The sequence below is a fragment of the Diadema antillarum genome, unplaced genomic scaffold, assembly GCF_040938485.1.
Source record: "Diadema antillarum isolate AM-2024a unplaced genomic scaffold, OU_Dant_1.0 scf00000041, whole genome shotgun sequence".
Lineage (NCBI taxonomy): Eukaryota > Metazoa > Echinodermata > Echinoidea > Diadematoida > Diadematidae > Diadema > Diadema antillarum.
The window spans coordinates 730,366-756,801 of NW_027270930.1; the positions used below are offsets into that span (position 1 = coordinate 730,366).

Genomic DNA, 26,436 nt, shown 5'->3' on the forward strand with positions numbered 1-26,436 from the left:
TTTTATACAACTTAGGAACATTTATGTTTCAGTTATCAGCCAACGGCTTGCCTGATGTATTTACTCACATGTTTCAGAAAAACTATGCCGTCCATGCTTACCCCACAAGACAAAGAGATTCATTTCACCTTCCACGTACTCGCACACTCCTTGCTCAAAAAACAATTTTTTTTTTTTACCAGACCTAAAGTTTGGAATGATCTTCCCGCCGATTTAATGAATTGTTCTAGTATGTTTAAATTTAAGCAAAAATTGAAATTAATGTTAATAAATGAATATAACCAGCCTGATTAGAATTTTTAATGTGTTATATGCGCAGTATCCTCGTTTAATGTATATTTCTGGTTTATGCATCCATTATATAATCACTGCATCCGTACCTGTATTAACATTTCGAACTCATTATGAAGTTGATTATAGATAATGTGCACGTATATACTTGTGTATCTATATGCCATATTTCCACTCAGTTCTTATTCTTTGGATTTTTTTTCACTTTTTCTTCTTCTTTTTCTTCTCTATTATCTCTTTTTTCCCTTTGTACCTTGATATTTTAGCTTTCATATCGTTTCGTCATTATTACTTTGTGTCCTATTTCCATTGATTGCATAGCAAATTTACACCGGTATTTTTTTCATGGAACCTGCGTTTACAAGCTTTGCTTTTGCGGTTCCATCATATTTCACAAGTTATAGAGAATTGTCTTATGTACATTATGTATGCTGACACACTTTCTGTTCATGACCCGACTGATAACATATTTTGTATCTTGCTTGGTTTGTATTCTTTTTTGGATGTATTTTGATGTCAAGCGAAATATGAAAATAAACGTGCTGGAACTGTTCACTGTGTCTCGAGTGCAAGACCAGTGCAGTTTCAGTTATTCAATTCAATAATGTCTTATGGATTGTTGTGCTGTAATGAGTTTTATATTTTTCCCATGATAATCAGCTGCTTGACGGGTTGGATATTGATGAATGCTGGAGTTTGAGATAAATATATCTTTAAACATTGCAGGGAGGTGGTTGTAAGTATATCTATACATAGATATTGCAGTTTGCCATATATGTGTATATCAGTAAATTTGAGAGTCTTAAAATCATGGAACAGTGATTAAGTGTGTGCTAAATATATAGTGAGAACCCGTGATAATTCCACCTGTACGTTTCTATAAAGGCAAAAGAGTTTTGACTTTGGTAGAACCACAATTTCCCAAAACAATATTAAAGTAGATTATGTGAGATGATATGAATGCGTTATAAAGAATTAACAATGTGTTTTGACCAAATTATTCTCTGAGAATTCCGATATTTCTTGATTTTGTTGAGTAGATTTTTAGAATGTGATAAGACCATTGTAAATGAGCATCAATGGTTGTTCCCACGAACTTAACAAAAACATTTTGTTCCGGATTTTGTCTGTCTTTATAAGTAGCGATATATGGTATTGGTGTATGATGATTACAAAACGCAATATAATTTGTTAGTTTTTGTCCTTACACCGTGTTGATATTATCATAATCAATGTTTGAAGATCTTTATGGGAGAAGTAAATGATCGTATCATCTTTAAATGAAATGGAATGGAGCAATGACGAGTAATATAGAAGATCGTATAGATCAAAAACAAAAGCAGTCCTAAAATCGATCAATGCGGGACTCCACAGAGGATGTTTTGTTTTATTAGTGGGTTCAATTGATTGGTAAAATACTTACTGTTGCGTTTTCTGTTGTGTAGATAATCTTTAACTCAGTTAGAGCCTCGTCTCGGATACCACATTTTACCATCTTATATGATAAAATATTGTGATCAATGGTATCGCAGGACTTACTCAGGTCCATGTTAATTTCAATTAATTGCTTTGTCATATTTGAATGATAGCATAATTGGTCGAATGCCCTTTTTTTGAAATCAAATCGGTTAAGAATTAGATGTGCACTCAAATATTGAGGGTTGCTCCGGACACTATTAGAAGGGAAAGGAGAGGGAAATGAAGAAATAAAAGACAGAAAAGAAGAGAAAAAATATTGTAAAGACACATAATCCGATAATGGACATTAATCCTACAAGATACTCTACAGTAATAAGCAAATTTCTCGCATAGGACGACAGCGTCAGTAGAAGGCGGAGCTCCCGCTAAAGAATTAAAAGAAACTCCAGCACCTGATTGGTAAAGAAATAATATGATACAAATTTGAGATTCTGTTTCAGGCTAGCCTTTGTGATATAAGAAAGAGACGAAGAAGAAGATGGGATGATTGATATAGCAATTGCCTTGGTTGTAAGGCGCTTTTTTGAAACGTTTCTAAGAACACAATTTTCTGAATTATAAAGTATTTATCCCCGACTTTCAATACGTTGAGAGAAAAGGAGGAGAAATTAAAACAATACATTTGTGAACTTATAATTGAAACAATGAAAGGGGAGGGGTGGGGGGAGGTCTGACATCTATTGAGGTTTGAATGGTCAAAAGTCAACCTGCCATCAACACAAAGAAGAGAACATATGCCCCATTTAGCCCGTCTTAATGAGGAAATCCACCCCCCCCCCCCAAAAAAAAAAAAATATAAATAAGTAAATAAAATAAAATAAAATAAAAAAATAAAAAAAATAAAAAAAAATAAATAAAAAAAAATAAAAAAAAATAAATAACTTCAAAAGAAAGAGACAAATATTCTTTTGGGGGGTCTGACAGGGTGCAGCGTATCCTAGTACAACTACTGCATCATTAACTTGTTTTGGAGACGCGCTTTTTCATTTAGAAGCTAACAAGAAGAAGAATCAGAAGGTAACAAACAATGAATGAACAACATGGTGTGCGCCTTATATAACGTGAGCTTGACATTATGTCATTCATGTTCATGTATCAAAAAAGAAAAATAAATGGCCTTGCCATTTTAGTTCTTCTCAGAACGATCACGCCATTTTCTTCCACTTATTTCAATGAAATTGCGATATGACTGGAGAGGTCAGGTTTTGATTACGTAATGATTTCATAATCGCACACACTTAAGTAGTCCTTTGTCTGAATGAAGCTTGTATCTCGGAAAGATATGAATCTTGACAGGAGCTGTCTGTTACTTGGATATATTATCATGACGGTAATCATGGTAATCTATGTAGACTCGATCATGTCCTTGTTGTTAATATTGATAGTGGGTATAATTACATGAAATTGATAAGGGTTTTTTGTTCATTTTGAAAGACGCTGTGTTTGGTTTAGAAAGCGTCTGTCCGCGCAGTAATACTGTCAGCGACTTTTGTAATATCATAGTGCACTCAAAAACTTGGCCTATACTCCATGGCAACCCCCGCAATAAGCTGCAGAGCTGTCGCTGGTGATGACCAAGTGCAAATAGAAAAAATGGAGACCTCTGAATCAAATATCATCCGTTATAATCAAACCGTGGCACTGTGTTGTCTTTTTCTCGTCGGTTCAAACTGACATCTTCTTTTGAATGACATCCTTTTTTGTTTCCCCTGTCTTTTTCCCCTTCAGAAACGTACGCCTGCTCTTGGCATCATCGCATTTCAAAAACGTCTATTTGATGCGAGAAGGAGTGACATGTTTCCAGAAACGAACGCTTTGAATAACTGCTTTCATACCGAGCAAACATTTGCCAACAGAGAACCCATCAGTAATAGAAATACACAGTATCTTCAAACGGACTGGAGAACAGATTTACATTGACTACTTCTTATCGTTATAACGGGAACGTTTCACATCAACGCAGCAAAAAGGTATCGATTTATCTCATAGGATATACTGTCATCAATCTTTTTTTTTCCACAAGGGGGTGATTTAAATCATTTTGCCTCCATGTGCTACAAGAATCAATAATCAAAAAATACCTCAATAATCATTAATGATAATAAAGATAACAAGGGGACATTTCTGTAGGTAGATAATTTATCCATTGTATTTTGTTTTCAGATATTCTGTAGAGATGAATTATCAAAATAACATGAAGCCATTCAGATCATACAGCTTTTTTTAAGCATGATCGGATTACCTCACTTTGACCCTTTAATCTAAGCTTATCATCAATATCAGTCAGTGACAATAGTAAAAGTGGAATATTCTATATTATTGATGCTTGAAATTTAAAGTTAAAAGAAGGTTACCTAACGCGAATTGTATCTTCTTATGCATCAACAGTTTGAAGCTGGGCGTCATAACCGCCGATACCCGCCCCCTCTCCACCCCCCCCCCCCATGTCTCGCTCTCCTGTCTCCTTCCCTTTTCTCCTCTGATAAACTCTCTCTCTCTCTCTCTCTTTCTGTCTTTATCTCCCCTCCTAGTCTCTCTCTCTCCCCGTCTTCCTCCCTCTTCTCTTTTGTTTATCTTTGTCTCTAAATCTGTCCGCCTCTCTCTCTCTCTCTCTCTCTCTCTCTATATATATATATATATATATATATATTTATTGTAGTATCTATCTATCTATCGATCTATCTATCTATCTATCTATCTACCTATCTATCTATCTATCTATCTATCTACCTACCTATCTATCTATCTATCTATCTATCTATCTATCTATCTATCTATCTATCTATCTATCTATCTATTCATCTGTCTGTCTGTGTGTCTGTCTGTGTATCTACATGTATATAAATTATCTGCATCGTTGATTGAGAAGCCTGAAAAAAAAACCACGAACATGAACACTTGTCTGATGTCATGCGTCACGAAAAGTGGGCCTACAACCATTCGAACTGTACAATGTTATTCTAGACTTCTTTTGTGATTACATCTCATGAATATTCAATTCAATGAGAAGAAATTTCTTGAAAAAGTGCGAGGAAGAAATTAAGGCACAGAATTAATCTGCATATAGTTATTTCTTATAATTTCAAGTATTGCTTTGGCTTAAGAAGAAGGGGATACCATGCCCCTTTCCTTCAGACCCCCCCTGCAAGTTGCCGGTGGCTGATAAAGTTGACATAAATGCAACTGAGACACATTTCATTTCATTTCATTTCATTTCAATTTATTTTCATATTTCTCACATATATCACAATATAAAATAAATTGATACGAAATCTATACAGAACATAATTCAAAATAGAACTTCACCGGAATGTTCAAAAGTTTGTCTTGGTATACACAAGGTCTGTATACATGCGAGTTAAACTGAGATCATAATGCGAAAAAAATATGATGGGGCCTGCGTAAAAGCAAGCTTGTATAGAGCCGCAGGTCCCGTGGTAAAATCAGATTAGGGGAAGCATAAGTACAGATATTTTTTGACCATACTATAATTGGGGGATCCGATTAAAATGAACAAGATCAAATCAAATGTTGCTATATAAAATACAGAATAAAACACTGAAAGGTCACATGTTGCAACTATAACCTACTACAAGTAAGGACATTGAGAGAACAACGACTGAGATTGCAAGGATTTAAGTGGGTGTGGAGGTATAGATGATGACGTAACAATTGGCATAAATACATAAATGGAAGGTGGGCTAAAAGAATTTTGTCGTGAATATAAAATATGCACACAAGGACAATGGAGCTCAGGTGTCAAATTCCAGCGGGGTCCTAAACCATGCAGGCCGTGTGACCATGGTAACAGACAGCTGCCACGCGCAAGAATTCCAACAATCGAGTGTAACAATAAAAACTTAGAGAGCGCAACAGGCAGACTGATCGCAGTGCCGTATATTAAGAGAGTCTGGCCAACTCATAAATTGGACGCCATGTCGTTACCCAGCGTACAGTGCGCTTAAGGTTTTAGCGTGTGCGCTTGGGGGTTAGCGTTACGCGCAGGCGTCCCAAAGGCGCAAGGCACTGTATTGCTTGACTTTTTTTTATTATAGAGAGAGAGGGAGAGACACAGAGAGAGAAAGGGTGTAGGTTGGGGGAGGGACATTCTTTCATTCCATCCATGTTGAACAAAGCCAACAATCGTCAATCATTTTACACATTTGAATAGACCATTGCAGACACAAGCACCCAGGTATAGGGAAGCTGTCTAAAGGACATAATTCTTGAATATAAATATATTTTTTTTTTGCTGTAAAAATAAAAGAAGAATTCACAGTATGCCGTGTCATACACTTTCACTAGATTGTATGCTATATTATATTAGCAAGCTGTCCAGGGAACAAGAATATTGTACAACATGATAAATAAATTTACAATTCTAGCAGTGCACAGGCAATAGACGAATTCCACAGTTATTAACTTATTACTGTTTAGCACGTAAATAACCCTCAATTACCATCCTATTTAGTACCATATAGTTATGTATGAAACAGACATGAAGGCCTTCTAGGTAATCCAAAAGGAAAACGCCTATGTACAATGTACAACATGAAACGTCATCGGCAAGTGCTTATTATTTGATATCATTTAATATACCTTAAAGGTATGTAAAATGATCTCAAATTGTTTAGATATAGTTTTTAAAAAGACCTGTAATTGAACGAAAGCACAAATACCTGGATAACATATGATGATTAGGGATATCCTCAGTGACATCCGTACCAAATATAAACTACACGTTCAGGATCATTTAACATAGATATAGTTTAAAAACAAATAAAATTGTCCAAATGGCTACCGGCGTATACCTCAGCCATAGCAGGTGTACAGTATATCCCCCCCTCCCAAAAAAAAAAAAAAAAAAAAAAAAAAAAAATTACAATAAGATTTTCGCATTGATAACACCCAATAGGATTAAACTGTTTAAATGCTACTTCAGAGTCTTAAAATACAATATCTTAGCTCTCAATTTGGTAAAGCGGTCACAGAGAAAAGTGGATTGTTGTAAAGCATGTCATGAGTCTGATTCTTACGATGCTCTTGTGTGAGAATACAATATACAGAACTTGGAGGGAAGAGATTTCTGACATCTTCTACAAAACCCCTCATTTTTCTTTGACCACTGAAGCAAATCGAATGGGGTTTTCTGTAAATAATGTGGGCAATGAGTTATAGTTTCATACCATGAATTTGTATTTAGATTGATTGACTATTTTTAAAGATATCAATGCGGAGAGTCCCGTTGTAATTTCTTTTTTTTTTGGTACATACGGTAGAGTACGTTTTGACAATGTTACACGTCAGTTTCATATAATTGACAGAAAAAAAATGGCATGTTTGTCATAAGATATAATACGTCGAGTGTTTACTTTCCTTGAACTAAGTGTGAATGGATGACTTTTATTGTTTAAGAGAGCAAGTATTAAGGATATTGAGAATTTTTTACTCGTCATTTGACCTATCTATACTTCATGGCAATACCTTGAGTGGTTATTTTAAAAATATGTGGAAAATCTTGTCATTTTACTATTTTCACTTGACCTCTGACCATCATGGCCACAATCTTTCCCTATAAATATACGCGTAACTGTGTAGTAATGATGGCATGCGAATACCGTGTTTGGTTATAAGTTTTTGCATTGGGTAATCTCCAAAGTACGGAGGAACTGGGTAATAATATCCTAACAATAGATACTAGAATTTTAACATTTTACCTGACATTGATCCTTGACCTTTGGCCCCCTCCCATGACCCCCACCCCTACCCCCCAATAAATGAATAAATAAATGAATAAATCACAAGAGAATCATAGTCGCCGCAGTAAGTTTTGTCTGGAAATACATGTATACTCACCTTCAAAAATTGCATGTAGATATGTGGGAAATAGTAATATTGTTTTAAGAATTTAACCATTATGTACATGATTTTGACCTTTCACTTTCACACAAAAGTTTATAAGCTAAAGACAAAACTTCGTCCACTCACACATATACATCTTATGTCAAACAGTTTCATTACAAACGGTGTACAAAAAATGATTACGGAATGAAGGACAGACAGAAGGACGGACGGACGACCAAAACAGATGCCTCAGGCTACACTTCGTACGTTATGGCGGTGGCATACAAATGTAAATCAAAACTTGGATAGTCTGAAAGACACCGTGAGGAATCCAAAGAAAACATATCATACAGTTTTCCCGTCGCACACTGATTTCTCATCTTTTTTTTTTTCCTTCGTTTTTGGATCTGTCGGAAAGCGGTGCATCATTACACATGAGTCAGGTGGTTCAAGCAACGCCATGCTGGGCAGGAATTTAGGCATGACAAATCTTCAGTTTTTTCGCAGAAACATATCTAAATAACTTTAAAATCATATATTATATACCTTCTACTTCAATAAAGTAGACAACGGCAATGACAATTCATTATCCCCACTGCACCGTGACTGATATTGGGGATTTCCCAAAGGCAAACAAAATTAGCGCGTAGCTGCGCGTAATGAACAATGGGCACTGCGTATGAGCTTTGCTCGCGCCCGCGTGATTGACTTTGGTAACGACATGGCGCCTGTAGATCACGGGACCAGCTTTTGACCAATCACAGGCTTCAAAACACATAAGCCAAAAACCGAGTTGGCCAGACTCTCTTAATATACGGCACTGACTGATCGAAGAATAATAATGTACATGGTTAGGATCCCGTCGGACCATTACTAGAAGATAAATGAGATAGACAAGGGAGGAAATACTGAGCAACAAGTACTATACAATATGCATGCCGTAGCTGCTCAAAAGATATTGTTTTAATTTTCGTTTGAATGAGGTTAAAGTGGTGCAGCTTGTAAGTTCCGTAGGGAGTTCATTCCAGTACTTAGGTCCAGTGAACATGATAGTTTTTTTCGCAAAAATTGTTCGGGTACGTGGAAGGTGATACGCATAACGTTGGCGGGTTGGATAATCATGAACTGTATAGTTTCTTGTGAACATTTTGGAAAATGCATCTGGTAATTGGCCAGTTGAGAATTGAAACATAAACAGGCAAACGTTGTACGAAAATAACTCAGGAATTTTCAAAATTTTATTGCTTATAAAAAGTTAATTCGTATGCGATAAGTATCCAGCGTGGTTTACAATTCTAATAGCGCGTTTTTGCACAATAAATAACAAATCGATCAGTTGATCGATTGATCAACATTGATCAGTTGATCTGTGCATCCATCTGTTGATGTTATGTACGACTGAATCATTGTATGCACACGACTAAGAAGATATCTGTACCAAGAATGGCCAGTCAGTCGTAAGTATAGGCAATGTATAGACAGGAAATCAAACACATTATATCTCTCTTACTCCCTCCCCCCCCCCTCTCTCTCTCCCTCTCTCTCTCTCTCTCTATCTCCACATGGCAGTTAGGCCAAAGGTACTTTGTAACAAGTGGTGAAAAGGCATTATATAAATATCAGTGTTCTGTTTTTTCATGTTATGTTATGTTATGCTATGCTTTGTCATGTCATGTTATGTCATGTTAAAGTTATTTATGTTATGTTATGTTATGTTATGTTATGTTATGTTAATATGTTCTGTTATCTTATCTTCTACTACAACAATGTTATGTCATGCTAATACTATGCTATGATATGTGTCATGTCATGTCATGTTACATGTATGTTATGCTATATTAGATCATGTTATGTTATGTTATATTATGTTATGTCACTGCTTGTTATGGGATGAGGGACAGCAGAACGCGACTTGCTTATCAGATAGTGTAATCGACATGCATGGCTAAGCGTTTTATAGCAAGAACGCATCCTGTTGTGTCGTAGATACCCAGCCAATATGTTAACAGCAAAATATCTCCGATTTCTTTCTTTCTTTCTTTCTTTCTTTTTTTGCGTGAGTGTGTTTCTGCCTTTTGATTTGCTTAATCTTTTTTTGATTGTTTCCAATTTTTTTATCTTCTTTATATGTGAATGCATGATGACGGATACGCGCAAGCAGATGACAAGATTTTATTTCCGTGGCAACGGATCATCAATTAAATTCATCTTGTGTATTTACTGCTTTTAAGGCGAACACGTTTGCAAGAAATACAACGAGTAATGTAACTTCAATCGGAGCGTGTGCTTGTCTGTATATCCTCTCTTGCTTTCTACAGATATTGCACAGAAATTGTCTTTTTTTTCACGAAAAGCTTTGTGAATAGGCCTACTTTCGTTATCTAAGGAAGATTTTGCTTCCAAAGAGTGTCATAAATTGCAAGAGAGTACATTAGTAGATGTCGCAACGAAAATTAAAACATTGCGTCTGAAAAGGCGATGATGCAGATCATTGTTCCGGCTTGGGCAAGGCATTATGACTTAATGTACCTAAATGTACTATATCTCTGCAACACTATCTTTATAATCTATATATAAATATACATGATTTATTTAGTTATTTAGCTATCTAGTCATCTACATAAAGATGGAGAGGAGAGTAGGCATGAATGCATGGGTTTGCTGAGCTTAAAGTGTGGGCAATGCGTAACACTTGGAAACAAAGTAAGAAATTAAATCGTTCTTTCTTGTCAGATTGCAGAATTTTGCCAATTTCTTTCTTTTTTCAAATTGATCATCATAAACGACGATTGAACAGCCTGCAGATTTCATCTGTATTACGACGAATTACCAACAGGGAGATATTTTCAAGAATACCGACACGAAAATGCAATTTAAAAAAAAATCCTCGTATAAAGAAAACTATATTTTGTCAGACCCAGAATATCGTCTGGCTTGACAATAGGCCCGGCCTGATTCAAACAACCCGAATTTTATTTGTGCAGACATTGGGATAACACAGACATACGGCAAGAGAATGGCTCTGCCATCATTGGCAATAATTCACTTTGGATTGTACAATCATCATTACCGGAAGAGCAAGAGAAGCCAAGTGTTGATGGTAATGGGTCCTAGAGAAAATTGCTCTCACGAATCTGGCAAATGGCTCTTTATCCCGGTAGCCGTAAAATGTTCGTAAGAGCTTAAAATATCATTGACTGCTAATTTCGTACTTTGCTTCATCCCCGACCCATCTCTCCCTCCCTATTTCGTGTCTCGAGGGCAATTTTCTCTTAATTTGTGTGTTAAAGTAGTCTGTAAATAATTTCGAGAGGTAAGGAACATGTCTACGTAATTTGAATAATATCACCAGACTGTTTGATTTACCTTTTACAGCACACTTACACAGAAAATAGTGAACGAAAAGAAAACTGAGATACAGTGTACTTTGACACGGTCTTGGAAATTACCTACAAAAAAGGTTCAGTAATAACCTAATCGTTTCTCCATGTCTACTTCAACATGCATAGTCACTGTCGTCACCATCTAGAACACCACCATTAACAGGATCAACATGAACAACTTCCTAAAACATTCCTCGTCACCACTATCAACACTAGAAATCCCCTTCCTCAATATCCTAAATCTGTAGTCAATAAGACTACTCATAGAATCATAAAACAAATCACCATGCCGCTTTTATCACCACCGTCACTAGAATGCACTCCCGTTAAAATGAACGCGATTATAACGAAATGCCGGATACAAAAGGAATAAAATTCAGGGCCCAAAATTATCATTCAGATATCTGTATACACCTTATTTCGTGTATTTGTTCGGATATGATGAAATTTCGATATACAGCTGTAATGAAAGATTGCCCGTCCCCGAGGATTTCGTTATAAAGGGAGTCACGTGTGTCTGTCACTATCTGAGTATCATCGTCATTGTCAGTGTTATCAAATCATCTTCATTATCCTCCTCCTCCTCCACTTCCTCCTACAAATCATCACCCAAATCATAATCCAAATCACTGTCCATCACCACTCCAAACAATCACCAACCAAAGTCATCAGAATCGTTAGTACCATCACAACCATCGTCACAATGCACCATGTGGTACACTTCATTGTCAGACAATGCCCGAAATGTGTCCATGATTTTTTCTTTTCAATAACATATGTATTCAATATGAATACATCACACACACACACACACACACACGCACACTCATGCATGAACTAAAACTCACCATGAAACATGTGTATATTTACTTTTATTGCATTGTATTATTTATTTATGCGTTATTTATTTACATCATATGAACAAGAATTCAACAGTCCAATCAAACAGTCACATAACTACAGTACACATGATGATGACACAAAAGCTTCACTGCATAACTGCATACAAATTAGCCAATTCTTAGACTTTTTATATTCCTCTGTTGTTGTTTTTCATCTGTATCTCGTATCTCCTATGCTCCGATGACATGCTGGCACAGCTAGGTTGATTGCCAACACGATGTATAATACAGTGGTATTGCACACAGAATCGCTCCTTTTGCTGATGTTGACAAATGATACAATTAGTGATGAATTCACTGTGCCAGAGTGTGGTGACACATGGAAATACGCACTCCACATGCTAACATGATGCTGTAATGCACACAACACAAACGAGCACGGAGTTGCATCTTCGTACATGTACTATGCTAACACTTTTAATATGTCCAGGCAGTCCTGTTGTACAAACACCCCTACACAAGAGAAGGACGCATCTACAGAAACATGCCTCTTTCCCCCTGACTCATTTTGAAAACATAATGGTGTGATTCTACACAATGTTATTGGTCTTATCGCAAAGTTTAAAGTTCAAGGAAGCAACATATTTTGTAACACAGATGCATGCACTCCAAAGGGACATCATAAAAATCAATTATATCAACAACAAAAAAAAAGAAACAGGTATAAGCAATTCATTTGCACATTGATTACCATGTGTATACAGCTCGGTGTGAATTTATTTCATCTCAAGCTGCGCAGTAAATCATTAGATATGATATATTTTCAGAGCTTGACAGACTGACTACAGCTACTGAATCAAGACACTATACCCAAATTGCCAGGTGATTAATGGTGATTTGGTGACTGTATACACACTTCAAAATTCAGTTGATCAGAATACAGGTACTAACAGCAAGTTAGGACTGCAGAGGTCCTCTGATATTCATGTATGTCACAAAGTGGTATGATCATGGAAAAACACACATAGATACATGAATTTTTCATGAAGGTTTTGTAAATCATTTCTCTGACTGCAACTTCAAAGTTGTTTCCCCCTGTCCATCACTCTTCAAGACAGGTTTTGTCTATTAAAAAGAGTTTAATGTCCTATTTAAATAATCACAATCTGTTTGTTTTACGAGAAAAACAAAGTAAATGAATATATTTCTAGCTTCCAACAGATAGGCATATGATACTATTTGATAGTATGAATTTCTTTATATTTTCATCATTTGATAAAAACAAAACAAACATCTAATCATAAAATGGCAGGTCTTCACAAACATCTAAACAGGTCAGGCACATAGCTACCCACACAATTCACATGGATTTGAGGAATGCAAAAAATCATTAACACTAAATACAGTGAAAAGCATACTTAAAGTGAGCCGCAGAAAAAGAGGTACTTAAATATCAGAGCTATCAATATGCAAAAAAAAGAGAGAAAAAGTCACTTTAAGTAAACACCTTACTAAGCACTACTGGCATGAATTTCTCATTACTTCCAGTAAACAACCAAAACAAGTGCTCTGTTAAACAAACACCTCACATTTGTTTATTTTCAGTACATCTTTTTGACTCTTGCTTTTCTTCAAAGAGGAACTTGATAGGTAGTCACATAAAAAGTCTTTGTGCCATTTCCACAAGCAAAGCATCAATACTGTCACACTATTATGTCTGGCAAGTACTTCATTTTGAATAGATTAACTAATTGACTGTCAGACAAATAGACAGAAAATATTCGTCAATACTCAAAGAACCAGAAAAGAGTATTCTGTGTGTGGCTACTAGGTTTATTTCTAACCCGTTGAGGACGAGTCCCGAGCATACTCTGGCAGGTGTCTACGGGAAATACGTGTTGTAGCAAAATCAGTCCATCCTCAACGGGTTAAGACTGAGCAACCATCCACTCTTCTGTATGTGATGTGGCCTCATGCGCACAAATGAAATACACATGCTCTCTCTGTCTCTCTCACATCTCACACCAACACACACACATAGAGTACATACATACTGTAAAAGTTGAAATTTTCGCGGTGTTGACAATTTTCCAACATTTTCGCGCAACCAAAAACTAGTGCGAAAATGAAGCACGCAAATATTTTTGCTTGCCATACGTTCCTGTGCGTGATGTCTTGATTCCGCGGAATTAAAACACGCGAAAACTCTTCTTACACAACCAAGCACGAAAATATCCACTTTTACAGTATACAGATAAACAAAAAAATCACAGAAAACTTTACAAAGCAATCAGGCATTCCATGTTTTGCCTATCTAAACTCTGTTTCTGAATCAAAATAGGCAAAATTGACATGATTAAAAAAAATAGAAAGATTGTATATTGGGAAGCAGCTGCTTTATGCAAGGTTAGACGTGGCAACGCCATATCAATTATTTACTGCCTTACAACGTTGCTCTTGATTTAGTAAAACAAAGGAATGCTAAAAACGATATTTCTGGTAAAACCAACATCTTTATGTTTCTTCATCTGAAGAGTTAAGTATTGTTATGATTTATAAATGATTACAACCCTGGCATGAGGAAATTATGATATCATCTGTGAGTGAGTACATTTAGAAGAGAAAATCCTCATGTGAAGATTTGTCTGTAAATTGAGGGGTTGACCTTGATCCACAGCATGAAGTCATGATGGACTCCTCGTAAGAGGAATACTTTCTGGGTTTGTTCATTTATGTGTGTTTCTTTTGTTTGTTTGTTTGTTTGTTTGTGCAAATGGAGAAAGTCTAAGGAATAAGGTATGGGAAAACACTGTCATTTATTGGTTCAGGATGATTTGCTGATAGGTGATAGGTCTGCAGGCAGTCCTTTGAACAATCACTGCTATATCAATTCTTGTAACTGTTCGAGACAAAATTTGGCTACGAGTCACTGTTAAGCAGGAGCACTCTTTTCAAGGTCTGGCAATACCCCCCTGGTTATGAGAAAAGAGGGGGGGGGGGAGGGAGGGGGAATGTGTGAGACATCTGCTTTGAGCTATATTTAGATCTTTATGCCACAGTGAACAAGCTTGCCTCACAGCCTTGTGATTGAATGCACTTGGTTACATTCCATGATCAGAGCTGAACTGGCAGAGTAAGGAAAAAAAAGGGGGTAGAGAAAAATTGATGAAAAAAGAAAAGAAAAGACAGAATCATATATGTAAGATGCACATGAGATGAAACAAGTGTATTGGTTATAAGCTGGTTTTGGCCATACTACTTCTTGAGCCAAGATCGCACAGCGGCGAACGCTGTGTCGAGTGTGCTGAGCATCGGATGTGTCATCCGTTGCCGTATCAACAGGGACGATGCCTCTGCTTCGTGGCCGGATTCCATCAGTTGCCTAGCAACCTTCCCTGTGTCCGCATCCTGGCCCGAGTTGAGCAGGAAGTCTGCCAGGGGAGGAAAGTAGGGTGTGTCCACAACCTCGCTGGCAAAGGAACGACTGACAAACAGCTGGAGTAATTCCTGGTCGTACGACTCCTCGCCAAACTGAGGGGGTAAACAAAACACGACAAATCACAGTCCAGAGAAATATGATTTCTATGCCTGTGACAGCTTCTCATATTTGATGATACTCAAATTTGAATGTGGATTCTTTTTACTTAGAAAAAAAATGCTACTTTGAAAACGTAATCTTCAATCTATGATCTCCTGATGTAGTTAATATATCATATCATGAGGATATACCTGTATCAAAGCATTCGCATTATTTCTCTTTTTCTTTCGGCTTGGAGAAGAGTGCTAACAGTTATAAGATGCATGAAATCAAGGCAGACATATCAAACATGACACGACACACAAGAAATGATAGCTTGATTCTGACGCGATATGCCAGCCTCAGTTGGGAAAAGACTTCTCCCTGTACATTCACACATATAGAGTCAACTCCGCAAGATTCTGGTGAATTGAGCCTGGAGAAAAAGCTTAGATTTAGGCCAATTACAACTTTGTGTTGCTGATACATGTGTTTCACAAATTGGTTTCCACTTTATAGTGAATAAATGATAAGAGTAGGGAGACGTTTTAGCAAACTTTCAATTCTAAATTTCAAGTGAAAACATTGGTGTCTTTCTCAGAAAGGATCGCTAACATCATAGTAAATATAAATCTACCTTTCTACACATATATCACATCTATCACTTCATCTAATTTAATGAATTTCAGCAAGCATCAGGAGACAGCGACAAGGTATTTGTAATGAACAAATAGGAGAAATTGAACACCAGGAACATCTGCAGTAGAGTTTTGAAGTCATCCATCTACCATTTTTTTTTTTTTTGAAGTTGTGTCACGAAAATGCCTCTTGATGACAGACTGAAAGCCTTAAGAATCGAGGACACCTTTGCTCTTCACTGGAAATAGTTACTAGAGACAGAAGAAGGGCGATCTACAATAATCAACAATCTACAATAATCAAAAGACTTTTAATTTTTCTATTTTCATTTGTAAAACTTGGCACAAAAATACCACGCATACTATTTAAAATTATATCAAGGGCACCTCAACCACTTGAGGAGATGAGTCTCCTTTGCCCACACCGTGCGGCTAATAACAAAGCAATTAAAGATGCTTATCACCAGGGGACCTACTGAATTGACGACATCAGGTCGCCTTCGCAAGGTCTACGCAACAGAGATGAAGTGTCCACTGCTAATGGACTCTAGCAAGGATATCAAGACCGCAGAGTCCATGGTTTGGATGGCCAAGCATAAGTAGCTAGCTCCTACAAGTAAAATGTTGTTGTTGTTTTTTTTCACAGACTTTGTTGTGGTTGGTTGTTTTTTTTTTATACTTATTTTCATTATTTTTTTTCCTTTAAAGGGATGGTCTAGTATTGGTTAAGGTGAGAATTCAGCTCTTAACTTTTTGTAAGATACTTAGAAACCACTCTATAAAATGTTAAAGAGCATACAATTCTTACAGGGATTCAAAGTTTAGTTTATGAAAATTGGTTTTGAAATGGCTGAGAAATCCAAAAACAAAGTAAAATAAAGCAATCATTATAAAAGGTGGGTTCCACCTTTTATCAGGATTGCTTTGTTTTCAATATCTCAGCCATTTCAAAACCAGTTTTCATCAAATAAACTTTGAATTCCCGTTAGAATTATATGCTCTTTCATATTTGATAAGAGAGTTCTCATCATCTAAAAAAAAATCATCATCAAAAAATGTTGGAAACCTGAAGCACCATCCCAACGGAAACTGTACCATCCCTTTATATTGCTTACAACAGTATGTCTTTGGAAGACAAGAAAAAAGGCACAAAATGTGATGTAATCTGAGAATTACATGTTTGGGCTCCTTCATGAAGTCCACGATGGCTGGATAGAGACTGGACTGGGCTGTGATGAGGACTGCCTTGATGGCCACCAGGTGGTGACCACTCTTGACCAGTCGGGAGTGAAGCTCTGTTATGCACTGCCATTTTTTTTTTTTTTTTTTTTTTTAGGGGGGGGGGGGGCAAAGGAAAGAGGGGAATTTACACATAATTTACACAACACAGATTCAACAGAAACATAATTTGATACAAAGATAATATAAAGAGAATTCTATCAAAATGTCATCGATACAAAGAAAATATAAAGAGAATTCCATTAAAATTTCTTTTTTTTTTGAAAAGTACACATTCCCTCAACTTTTTGCTGACATCTGTTAAGGGTAATATAATTCCCCCTGCCTTCTGAAAGGCAAGTCAAGTGCTCCTTCATTGAGTAGGAAAAGTGAAAATATGTTGATTTTCTTTTATATTTTTCTATGTGTTTGTATTACAAACAGTAGTAGTCTTCTCATACAGCGATGGTGGCACTGAAATTTCCAAAATTAATAACTTTTGAACGGATTGTCTGATTTTCTTTAAATTTCCACTAATGTGTTCTGCTAATATTACTGCGTTCACTCAATCCATACATATACCAAGGTATCCTTTTATTTGAATATTAGCATCTGACGAATTCATATCTGGCAAAAACCAAACACCAAAACACCACAACAAAACAAACAAAAAACTCCTGGCATTATATGGCTTTCATGATGATGCTTCACAAACAGTTTTTGTTGAGATGTGACCGCTAAATAGTGCCAGTGGAAAATATATCTTATCTATGAAACACTTTGTGGCTTTTTTTCCCCTTTGCAACATGGAATGTCCTTAAACACAATGAAAGAAAGAACTGCTCTCAGTGCATCAAGGATACTATATCTTTTTGGAATTTTTAAATCAAAATGGTCCTTTTTTTTTTCTTTTAGTATCCAATACATCCATGAACGTAAAAACGTATGCCATGTCTCTTTGTTGACACCAAATATATGAGTACTCCGCAAGTTATGTATACTTGATGCAAAATTTTGAGATATGCAGAAATTCACCATGCACATTAAAGGAAACGCAAACCCAAAGAGCAATGTGGATTGAGTAAAAGCATTAACATTAGTAGAACACATCAGTGGAAGTTTGAGGAAAATCGGAAAATCGATGCAAAAGTTATGAATTTTCTAAGTTTTGGTGTTGGAACCGCTGGATGAGGAGACTACTAGAGGTTATGACGTATGAGTGGACAACAATATAAAGAAAATATAAAAGGAATTCCACAAAAATTCACTTTTCTAGCAAAATGAAAGAGTACTTGACTAACCGCTTTCAGAAAACAGGGGGAATAAGTGCTACCCCTAACATATGTCAGTATCAAATTGATAGAATGTGTAATTTTCACGAAAAATGAATTTTTATTGAATTCCCTTTGTATTTTCCTTATACATGTATTGTAGTCCACTCATACGTCATAACCTCTAGTAGTCTCCTTACCCTGCAGTTCCAACACCAAAATTTAAAAATTCATAACTTTTACATCGATTGCCCGATTTTCCTCAAACCTTCACTGATGTGTTCTACTAATGTTACTGCTTTCACTCAATCCACATTGCTCTTTGGGTTTGCGTTCCCTTTAATATTCGGACATGTAATGGCTTTAACTTTCCATGATTTATTAGCTTTCAGTGTCAATTTCTCTAATGAGTAAATTCATTCCCATCATTGCTTTCATTAAAAACTAACTTGTCTTAGGCATATTTTTCTCTCTAAAGATTTTGTGAACCTACAGGTAGTTGTTCAAACATTTGTCTTAAAATTAGTGAAAGACTCTAGTGATTAAAAGAACTGAAATAAAAAGATAAATACACATATCACCCTAGAGGGGAAGAAGATATGGCAGGAAACTTACATCTGAAGAGAGTGGATGGGTACCCTGTATGTCCCTGATGAGGTCAACGACCAGTTGACCTTTGAACTCTGCATGAACTATCATCGTTGACAGAAGCATGACCCATGGAGTCTCCACAGGAGTACTATGTGACAGGGAGAATTTAAAAAGGAAGGAAAGAAAAAGATAGCAGAACAGAGAATTAGCTTCCCAAACTTGCACAAAATAAAAATGAATCAATTGACCTTTTCTGAGGAAGGCTTTACAGGGATGACTTGAAGACACATTAGTATTAGATGTCTTCTTCTTTTTTTCTTAAATACCTTGATATTTCTTACAATATGGATGTATTAATGGTCCCAAACTATAGTTTAAAGTGGCTATGTTACGATGCCCCTGCAGTGATCATGGAAAAGGAGAAATCATACTGAATATTCACAAACACAGTTTTGGTGCCATTAGCAATGTACACTATTTCCTGTGTGTCAATAGTCCTATGTCAGCTAAAATTCTCTTAGCCGATTTGCACGCACACTGTATCATTAAAATTTCAGATATAGTTTCATATTTCATGTTTCATGACAATCATAAAGTTAGCAAAACCACTTACACAATTTACAAAAACACATATAAAAAGCATGCACTTGCCCATAGTCAAATAATCATTAGAGAAAAAGTTGAAATTCTCCAAGGAAATTATGCACAAAACATAACAAGGTTTGTCACACTTTTCTGCAACATGTAATTGCACATTAGATTTCAGCTTCAATGCAATGCAGTAGAAAATGCAGGTATGTGTTTCTCTGTTTGTTCATGTTGCCTGCTTTATTTTGTTTTGTAAATGTCACAATATGATCACAGTGGCAAGAAAAAGCATGGCTGTGTAACCAGATACAAGACTGGTGAGTCTCCATTATGATCGCTTTAATGTCAGGTTTGGTTTTCATTACGTTCAAGGTAGTGTTATCTCTGGCATGCAGCAACATTTGGTCGAGCTTCGGTTTCCATGGCAATGGAAAAAAAAATACAAAATGCCACCGTGGCAGACAATACACAAGGATTTGCCTGCAGGCTTACCTGTGAGTAGTCTCAAATGAAGGCCACTGCTTGAGCAGGTCAGAGAGAGACAACAGTTGTGCCATGCTCTCACTTGAATTCAGCAGGGTCTCAAACAGCTCAAAACGGCTGGTCTCAGAGACTACACTGTCTTGCGTAACCTGGGAAAAGAAGAAGAGATCAAGCATTTGTGAAGAATCAAATGAGCACAGCAATCTATTCATCATAATGTCTTCAGGGTGCGACAGTTTTCAAAAGCGTGCGACTCTGGGGACTTACAAGAATCACTGCCCATGCCTTGGAATCATGTTGAGTTACAATATTGTAGCTCCAGAATAACAATTATTGTTCAAAAAGTACTGTATGTCCTGAAGTTAAGAAGACTTTGAAAGTAGCAAAATCTACTGAGAGAGGAGAAAAAGGTTCAAGTGTGCGCTGATCTCATTTGAAGATCATTCTCTCTTCAACAAGCCAACAAGAGGATGAATAATGTTCATAGTTTAAACTATGTAACATACTATGTAAAATACAGGATCTAGATTGTTGGGGATAGCCAGACTCTATGACACACTCACCCACGTACACACAACACACAAATACAAAAATCATCAATACTGGCTAAAGATTGTATTTCGAGTCAGTTCTTTATGCTGGTGTTCTCAATATTTTACACCTCTGGATATGTTCAGTATCATAAGCAATGTATAGGATTCCCTAGTATTTTTTTTTTTATTTTTTTTATCTGTATCTTGTCATCTCTCTCAATTGTGTAATCTGTATTGATATGAATTACATTAATTAGAGCATTTTTACAAAATTCATCCCCTCGCCTGCCCAAATGTGTTGTATGTTGATGTGCTCCTCTTCTTCGTCTTCAATCATGAAAATAAATGAAATATGAATTGAAGGAAATGACACATTATGATTCTCACCTGAACATCTGCCCAAGTGGAGCTGACAATGGCTTCAGTTCTGTAGAACAGTAGGAGCTGTGTGTCGGCCTGCCCAAGAGGGAAGGTCTGACGGCAACAAATCAGCAAGAAATAGATGGATGACTCATTAATGTGCAACATCAATTCAATTGCAGTTTGCTAAAAACTTGCAGGAATCTCATTAAATGGGGACTCCAGCTTCAAATTGTACAGGGTTTCTAAAATTACAAAAAAGAATAGAGCTACTGTCCACATTGCATCATCAGTGTTTGTGTTGTGAGTCTCTTTTTATAACATGTGTGAGCAATTGAATCATAATTTGTTTAGTATCATGTTAATGGACCCCGGTCAAAAGCTGTGCTTCTCGGGGTCTATGACCATCATTGACTATTATTTAATGTAAACATGCATGTAATACAATTCAATTATCACATGAAACTGTTATTTGACAGTGTTCATAATTGTTACTGCGTCTTAATCACCAAATTATTGGTTCTCATAAATTGAAATTGAATTGATTTAAACTGGATTGAATTGAAGTAAATTGAAATGGATCGAATTGAACTGAATTGAATTGAACTGAATTGAACTAAATTGATTGAGAACATTCAAAGTGCGATTCCATGCCATATTTGAATTGGCTTTGATTATAGTGCAATATCAGATGAAGGGAACTGTTGCTGTGCTACAGCTTTAAATAGCACCTATAACTTTGGGTGTAGTTGGTATATCATCATCATCACATGATTGATTTCTTTGATCTATTTCTACAAAAACCAATAGTATACAAGTGAGGTTATGACATCACCTTAAGTAGACCAATATCATTATTTGGTGAAAACATACAAGACTTCAAAATGTGTTATTTTCTTATATTGAGTTTATCTTGAATGACTTTACTTCATCTCCAGTCCTGATAATTTGAATTTAGTCTTATTTACAAAAGCTGAACTTGCAAATGGTATGAATTGATGCTATAAGGTCGAAGTGGTAGTACCGATATAAACAGTCTCCCCAATAAATAAACAGACAAATCAAAGAATTGAAGAAACAAATCAATCAATTATATAAAAAGAAAGGAGAATAATACAGTTTAAATGTTTTATTTCTCTCTTTTCACACTTCATGTCTTCACAGCCAAATGCTCCCTGAAAGTTAAAATGCAAATAGCAAATGCAAGAGATGTATGCATTTATCATAATCTTTGTCAGTCCTCTAGAAGTGCTTCCATCACTTCCAATAATTTTAAATCTTTATCCATTATTTCCACTAATTCATATTCATAATTTCCACCACTTATTTTCTTTTACTCTTTCCTCTACATACTTTGTAACACTTTTCTTCACGTACAATATGTTCTCTTTAGTGAATTTCATTCAAGAGAGCATTTTCTTGCAAATCTTAGTTGTCAGTAACATTGTGGGTCATATTCCCAATACCTCTTCTAGTAGCTGAAGGACATCAATTCGCGGTTGCACTGCAACTGACGTATCACTGCAGAAAGGTCGCAATTCGTCCAGGACATGATTTGCGGTAACTAGGATGCCACTGCAAAAAAAAAAAAAAATTGAAATAAATAAATAAATAAATAAGGTGAAATATTATATTTGTGTAAAGAAAGCCTATTACCAATAAAAGAACTGTGAAAGCTAGAATGAAGTACCAGGCCGTAATCAATTCTTTTTTCTTTCTTTTTTTTCTAATCTCAGACTAACGGTTTCATGTTTCCAAGTAAAAGACCTTAATTTAGCTTTTGGGTACCCAGACCAATATATTTCCTCATTTCTTACTCTTATTTCTGTTTTGACCAATCTTTACATTTCTTTTTTTTTTTTCACTTTGTATGTATCCTTTTGTAAATGAAAAAAGGAGATGATTACAATAACACCATGAACCATTACTTACCTGGGCACCTTTGTCACAGTGTGTCGAGGTGAATTGTTTTAAGCAATGTCATAAATGTCGAATTTATGTTTTGGATGGGCTTTTGCTCAAAATGAAATATAATATCCTGTTCTATTACACAAATAAACAAACATACATCATATTGTTCTGACAGCAAGAAATATGTCGGCTAGAATTACACAATATGTGCTAGATCCTCACAAAGAATTAAATCTAGGGCCACTAGCAGAAAGAAATAATTACAGACAAGGGATCTCAATTTATTTATTTATTTATTCATTTATTTTTTATTTATTCTTTTTTTTACAATGAGAACATATTAGGTACTTTCTCTCTCTAAAAAAAAAAGAAAGAAAAAAAAAAAAATCACCAAGCAAAAGTTCTTCTGTTCACGAGTATGCATCCAGGCATGTTCCGAAAATAATTTGCCACCCTACGACATACGTACCCTTCTGTGGAATGCTTTTGTACAGCCGATGCGATTCTCCTCAGGAAACTCAATGGTTCTCCTTTGAGGTCAATCCCTTCTGCAGTACTCCCAGTCCTGGATGCAGACATAGAAGACAATGGAAAAAAATAGGACATTACAATTTTTTGTTACAAATGCATTTCCACTGGACCTACTATTAACATTGTATCGTCAATTGAGAAGCAGGATTGATAATCCCATAAAGGTTGTTCAATGTCACTGTATTGAACTTCAAATATTATCAGATGAAAGTGTACAGTAATATATACATGTACATGTCATATACATAATTCACACACATCATTATACCCTGTATATACACATACACATATGTATGCACACACACATATGCATAGATACATAGATGAATATAAGGATACTAGATATTTAATGAATTGGTTGCATTTTGTACATATTCTTGTTAATATACCCTACAAAGATCTACATGCAATACAGTTATGCCTTACTGATGCACCCTATTCAGTATCGTCATCAAACTCACTGGATAGCTGTCTGTACCCTTCCCAGCGCCTCGCGGACCACAGACAGCACCGACCACTTGCCCACCTTGGAGCAGGCAAGGGCGTCTTCCAGCAGACGCAGCGGGGCGCCGCGGCACAGCAGTGCAACAAAGACGGACTTGACGGCTTCAGCCTCGCCGCGACTCAAGTCATACTGGGCGAAGAACTGGGTAGCGTTCTCCTGGAAGTCATACAGACAAAAGACAATAAGATATCTCAAAGTGACAAGGTGTTTGTATGGCAGATTTCATCACTGAGACTGAAATATGAATTGCCTTTCTTGATGGATGTAGATATATTTGCACTATATATTAAGTTAAAACCCTCAAAAGATAAGAATTTCATTTACTTTTATGACTAAATGCAAAGAGAAAGAAACATGACAAGGGCATAAAAATATATTAGTTTTATAAGCTCAATAAAAGCTTTAGAACAGTGAACAAGGTATAATCTATGAATCAAATTTTACTTACAGCCTGTATATTTGCTACAGGATATGCCATGATTCTTGAATAATTTTATGGTGGCTAGGAAAAATAGAAACTCCCTATGAAAAAAAACCAAAAAAACAAACAGATTATTATGCAATAAAGTGACACTGTAATTCACAAGTAAGGACATTCCAACAACATAGTGTGCAAAAATGATAAACAATAATGGCAAGTATCGTACCTCATCAAATTGTTTTATTTGCAGGGCGCCCTCTGTGGTCAGTGTCTGTAGATGCTTCTGGTATTGCTGCAGCTGCTGGATGCCCGCCTCAAGGTCGTTTTCGCTGCTCTCGCCAGAAAACTTCTGCTTGCCCGAGCCCTGCTGGCGGGTGAACTTCAGGGCCCGGCTAATGATGTTTTGACGACAATCCAGAGGAAGCTACATCACAGAGAGAATGATTTTGATAGTTGAATTCGAAGAAGGATGAGTACATTATGAGAACATAACCATTTGTATTTCTATCAAAGAAGAATGGCAAATACATCTTTCTCATACGAGACATATCCTTCTTATCATTGCACCACTGCAAGCTTGGTACATGTAGTAACATCTTCAATCTCTTTTGAGATGCTAGCACAAAAATAAACACATGGATTAATGATTAAACCTAAGAACAAGTTTCTAATGTAATGACAACAGAACAGTAGTCCTCTTTACTATTATTTCTCTCTTCTTGAGAACATTTGTGACCGTGCACCTCAAAACGAACATAAAGTCGCACACACTGATTTTGTGTGAGGACTGAATATAAGTGAAATGGGTCAACCTAGCCGAACTTGACTTTTTCATATTTTATGAAAGAGCGGGTCTTCTTTTACATTGTGCTAAAATTTGGTATCACAAAACGGGCAGGAAAGTGTGTTTTTTTAGCAGTTTATCTCGAACATCTTTGGTAGAATAATGTGATTAGGTGTGTCTTTAGAATCCCTTTTTCATTTCTGAAAAACCTTGTCCACACTCTTCGCTTTCAACTCTAATAACTTTTGAGAGGATAGTGCTACTGCCTTGAAAGTTGACATTAATTATGGACAGAATGTGTTAATGAGGCATGCTTAATTTCAGTTTAATCTAATAATCCCTTCATTGTTGTTACTCTGGTGGTTTACTTCCTGTTTTTTGTCCCATTCATCGCACAGCCAGCACGGTTTGGTAAAGATTAAGCGCTTGAATAGACACTGTACTTCAGAGCCTCTTTTCTCAGTTCATACTTTTCCTGAGTTTGTGCTTTTTTTTTCCAATATTTAGATAGGTTAGGAGAGTCCATTTGATTTGAGTTAAACATCATTTTAAAGCTTAAAGTCTGCTCTTTCAGAATATGGTCTTAACTAAAAATTCATGTCTGGCGACTTTTTGTTTGTTTTGAGGTGCAGGGTCACATTTTACCATAAATTCACAAAGATTAATTTTCAATAAGCTAAGGAATGCATCTATTCTTCAAAATTCTGGACTCACAAAACTGTAGTCTAAGTGCATTCACTGCGATTAAATTTGTGTCATATTTGGCCTTTTTAAGGACACTGTTGAACATAGATATTTCACACATAGTACCTCCTGACATTTTACCTTGTCCAGTGATTTCTGGGAGAAGACGATCCGTGAGATGAGGTCGAGAAAGTCGGAGAGGGTCAGGCGACCGAAGAACTCGCCGCACGCCTCGTAACGATGCTGCCAATCAGCCTGCAATGTGATTCATACACAGGTAACAATGATAATGGGAATAACACGAACATGGTACTTGGTACACTCACTAATGACTATGGGTAAGGCAAGTCTGCCAACATTCCCATATCCAAATCAGGGAGATTCCATACAGCAATCAGGGAGATATCTGTGTAATACAAACATTTCAATGGGCGAAAATAATTCCCAAATCAGGGATATTTTAATATTCTCTTATTCAGACATGAACAGATCTTGACATTTTCAGGGAGACTCCTGCAGAATCAGGGAGACTTGGCAGCTCTGGTACGGTACAAACTGAGCA

The 26,436-nt window shown here is 36.3% G+C and overlaps 1 protein-coding gene across 1 annotated transcript in view; it reads right to left on the reverse strand.

The window, feature by feature from the left end:
• Positions 1–13,197: 13,197 nt before the first annotated feature.
• LOC139712460 (NBAS subunit of NRZ tethering complex-like) overlaps positions 13,198–26,436 on the reverse strand; it is a 61,931-nt gene continuing 48,692 nt past the window's right edge. The window contains exons 49-58 of the mRNA XM_071624279.1: positions 26,016–26,129; positions 24,633–24,830; positions 23,942–24,141; positions 23,419–23,514; positions 22,505–22,613; positions 21,066–21,152; positions 20,155–20,294; positions 19,099–19,222; positions 17,171–17,299; positions 13,198–15,370 (exon numbers count right to left, since the gene is read on the reverse strand). Of these exons, the coding sequence (XP_071480380.1) occupies positions 15,095–15,370; positions 17,171–17,299; positions 19,099–19,222; positions 20,155–20,294; positions 21,066–21,152; positions 22,505–22,613; positions 23,419–23,514; positions 23,942–24,141; positions 24,633–24,830; positions 26,016–26,129 (1,473 nt within the window). The 3' untranslated portion in view covers positions 13,198–15,094. The remainder of the gene's footprint in view (positions 15,371–17,170; positions 17,300–19,098; positions 19,223–20,154; positions 20,295–21,065; positions 21,153–22,504; positions 22,614–23,418; positions 23,515–23,941; positions 24,142–24,632; positions 24,831–26,015; positions 26,130–26,436) is intronic.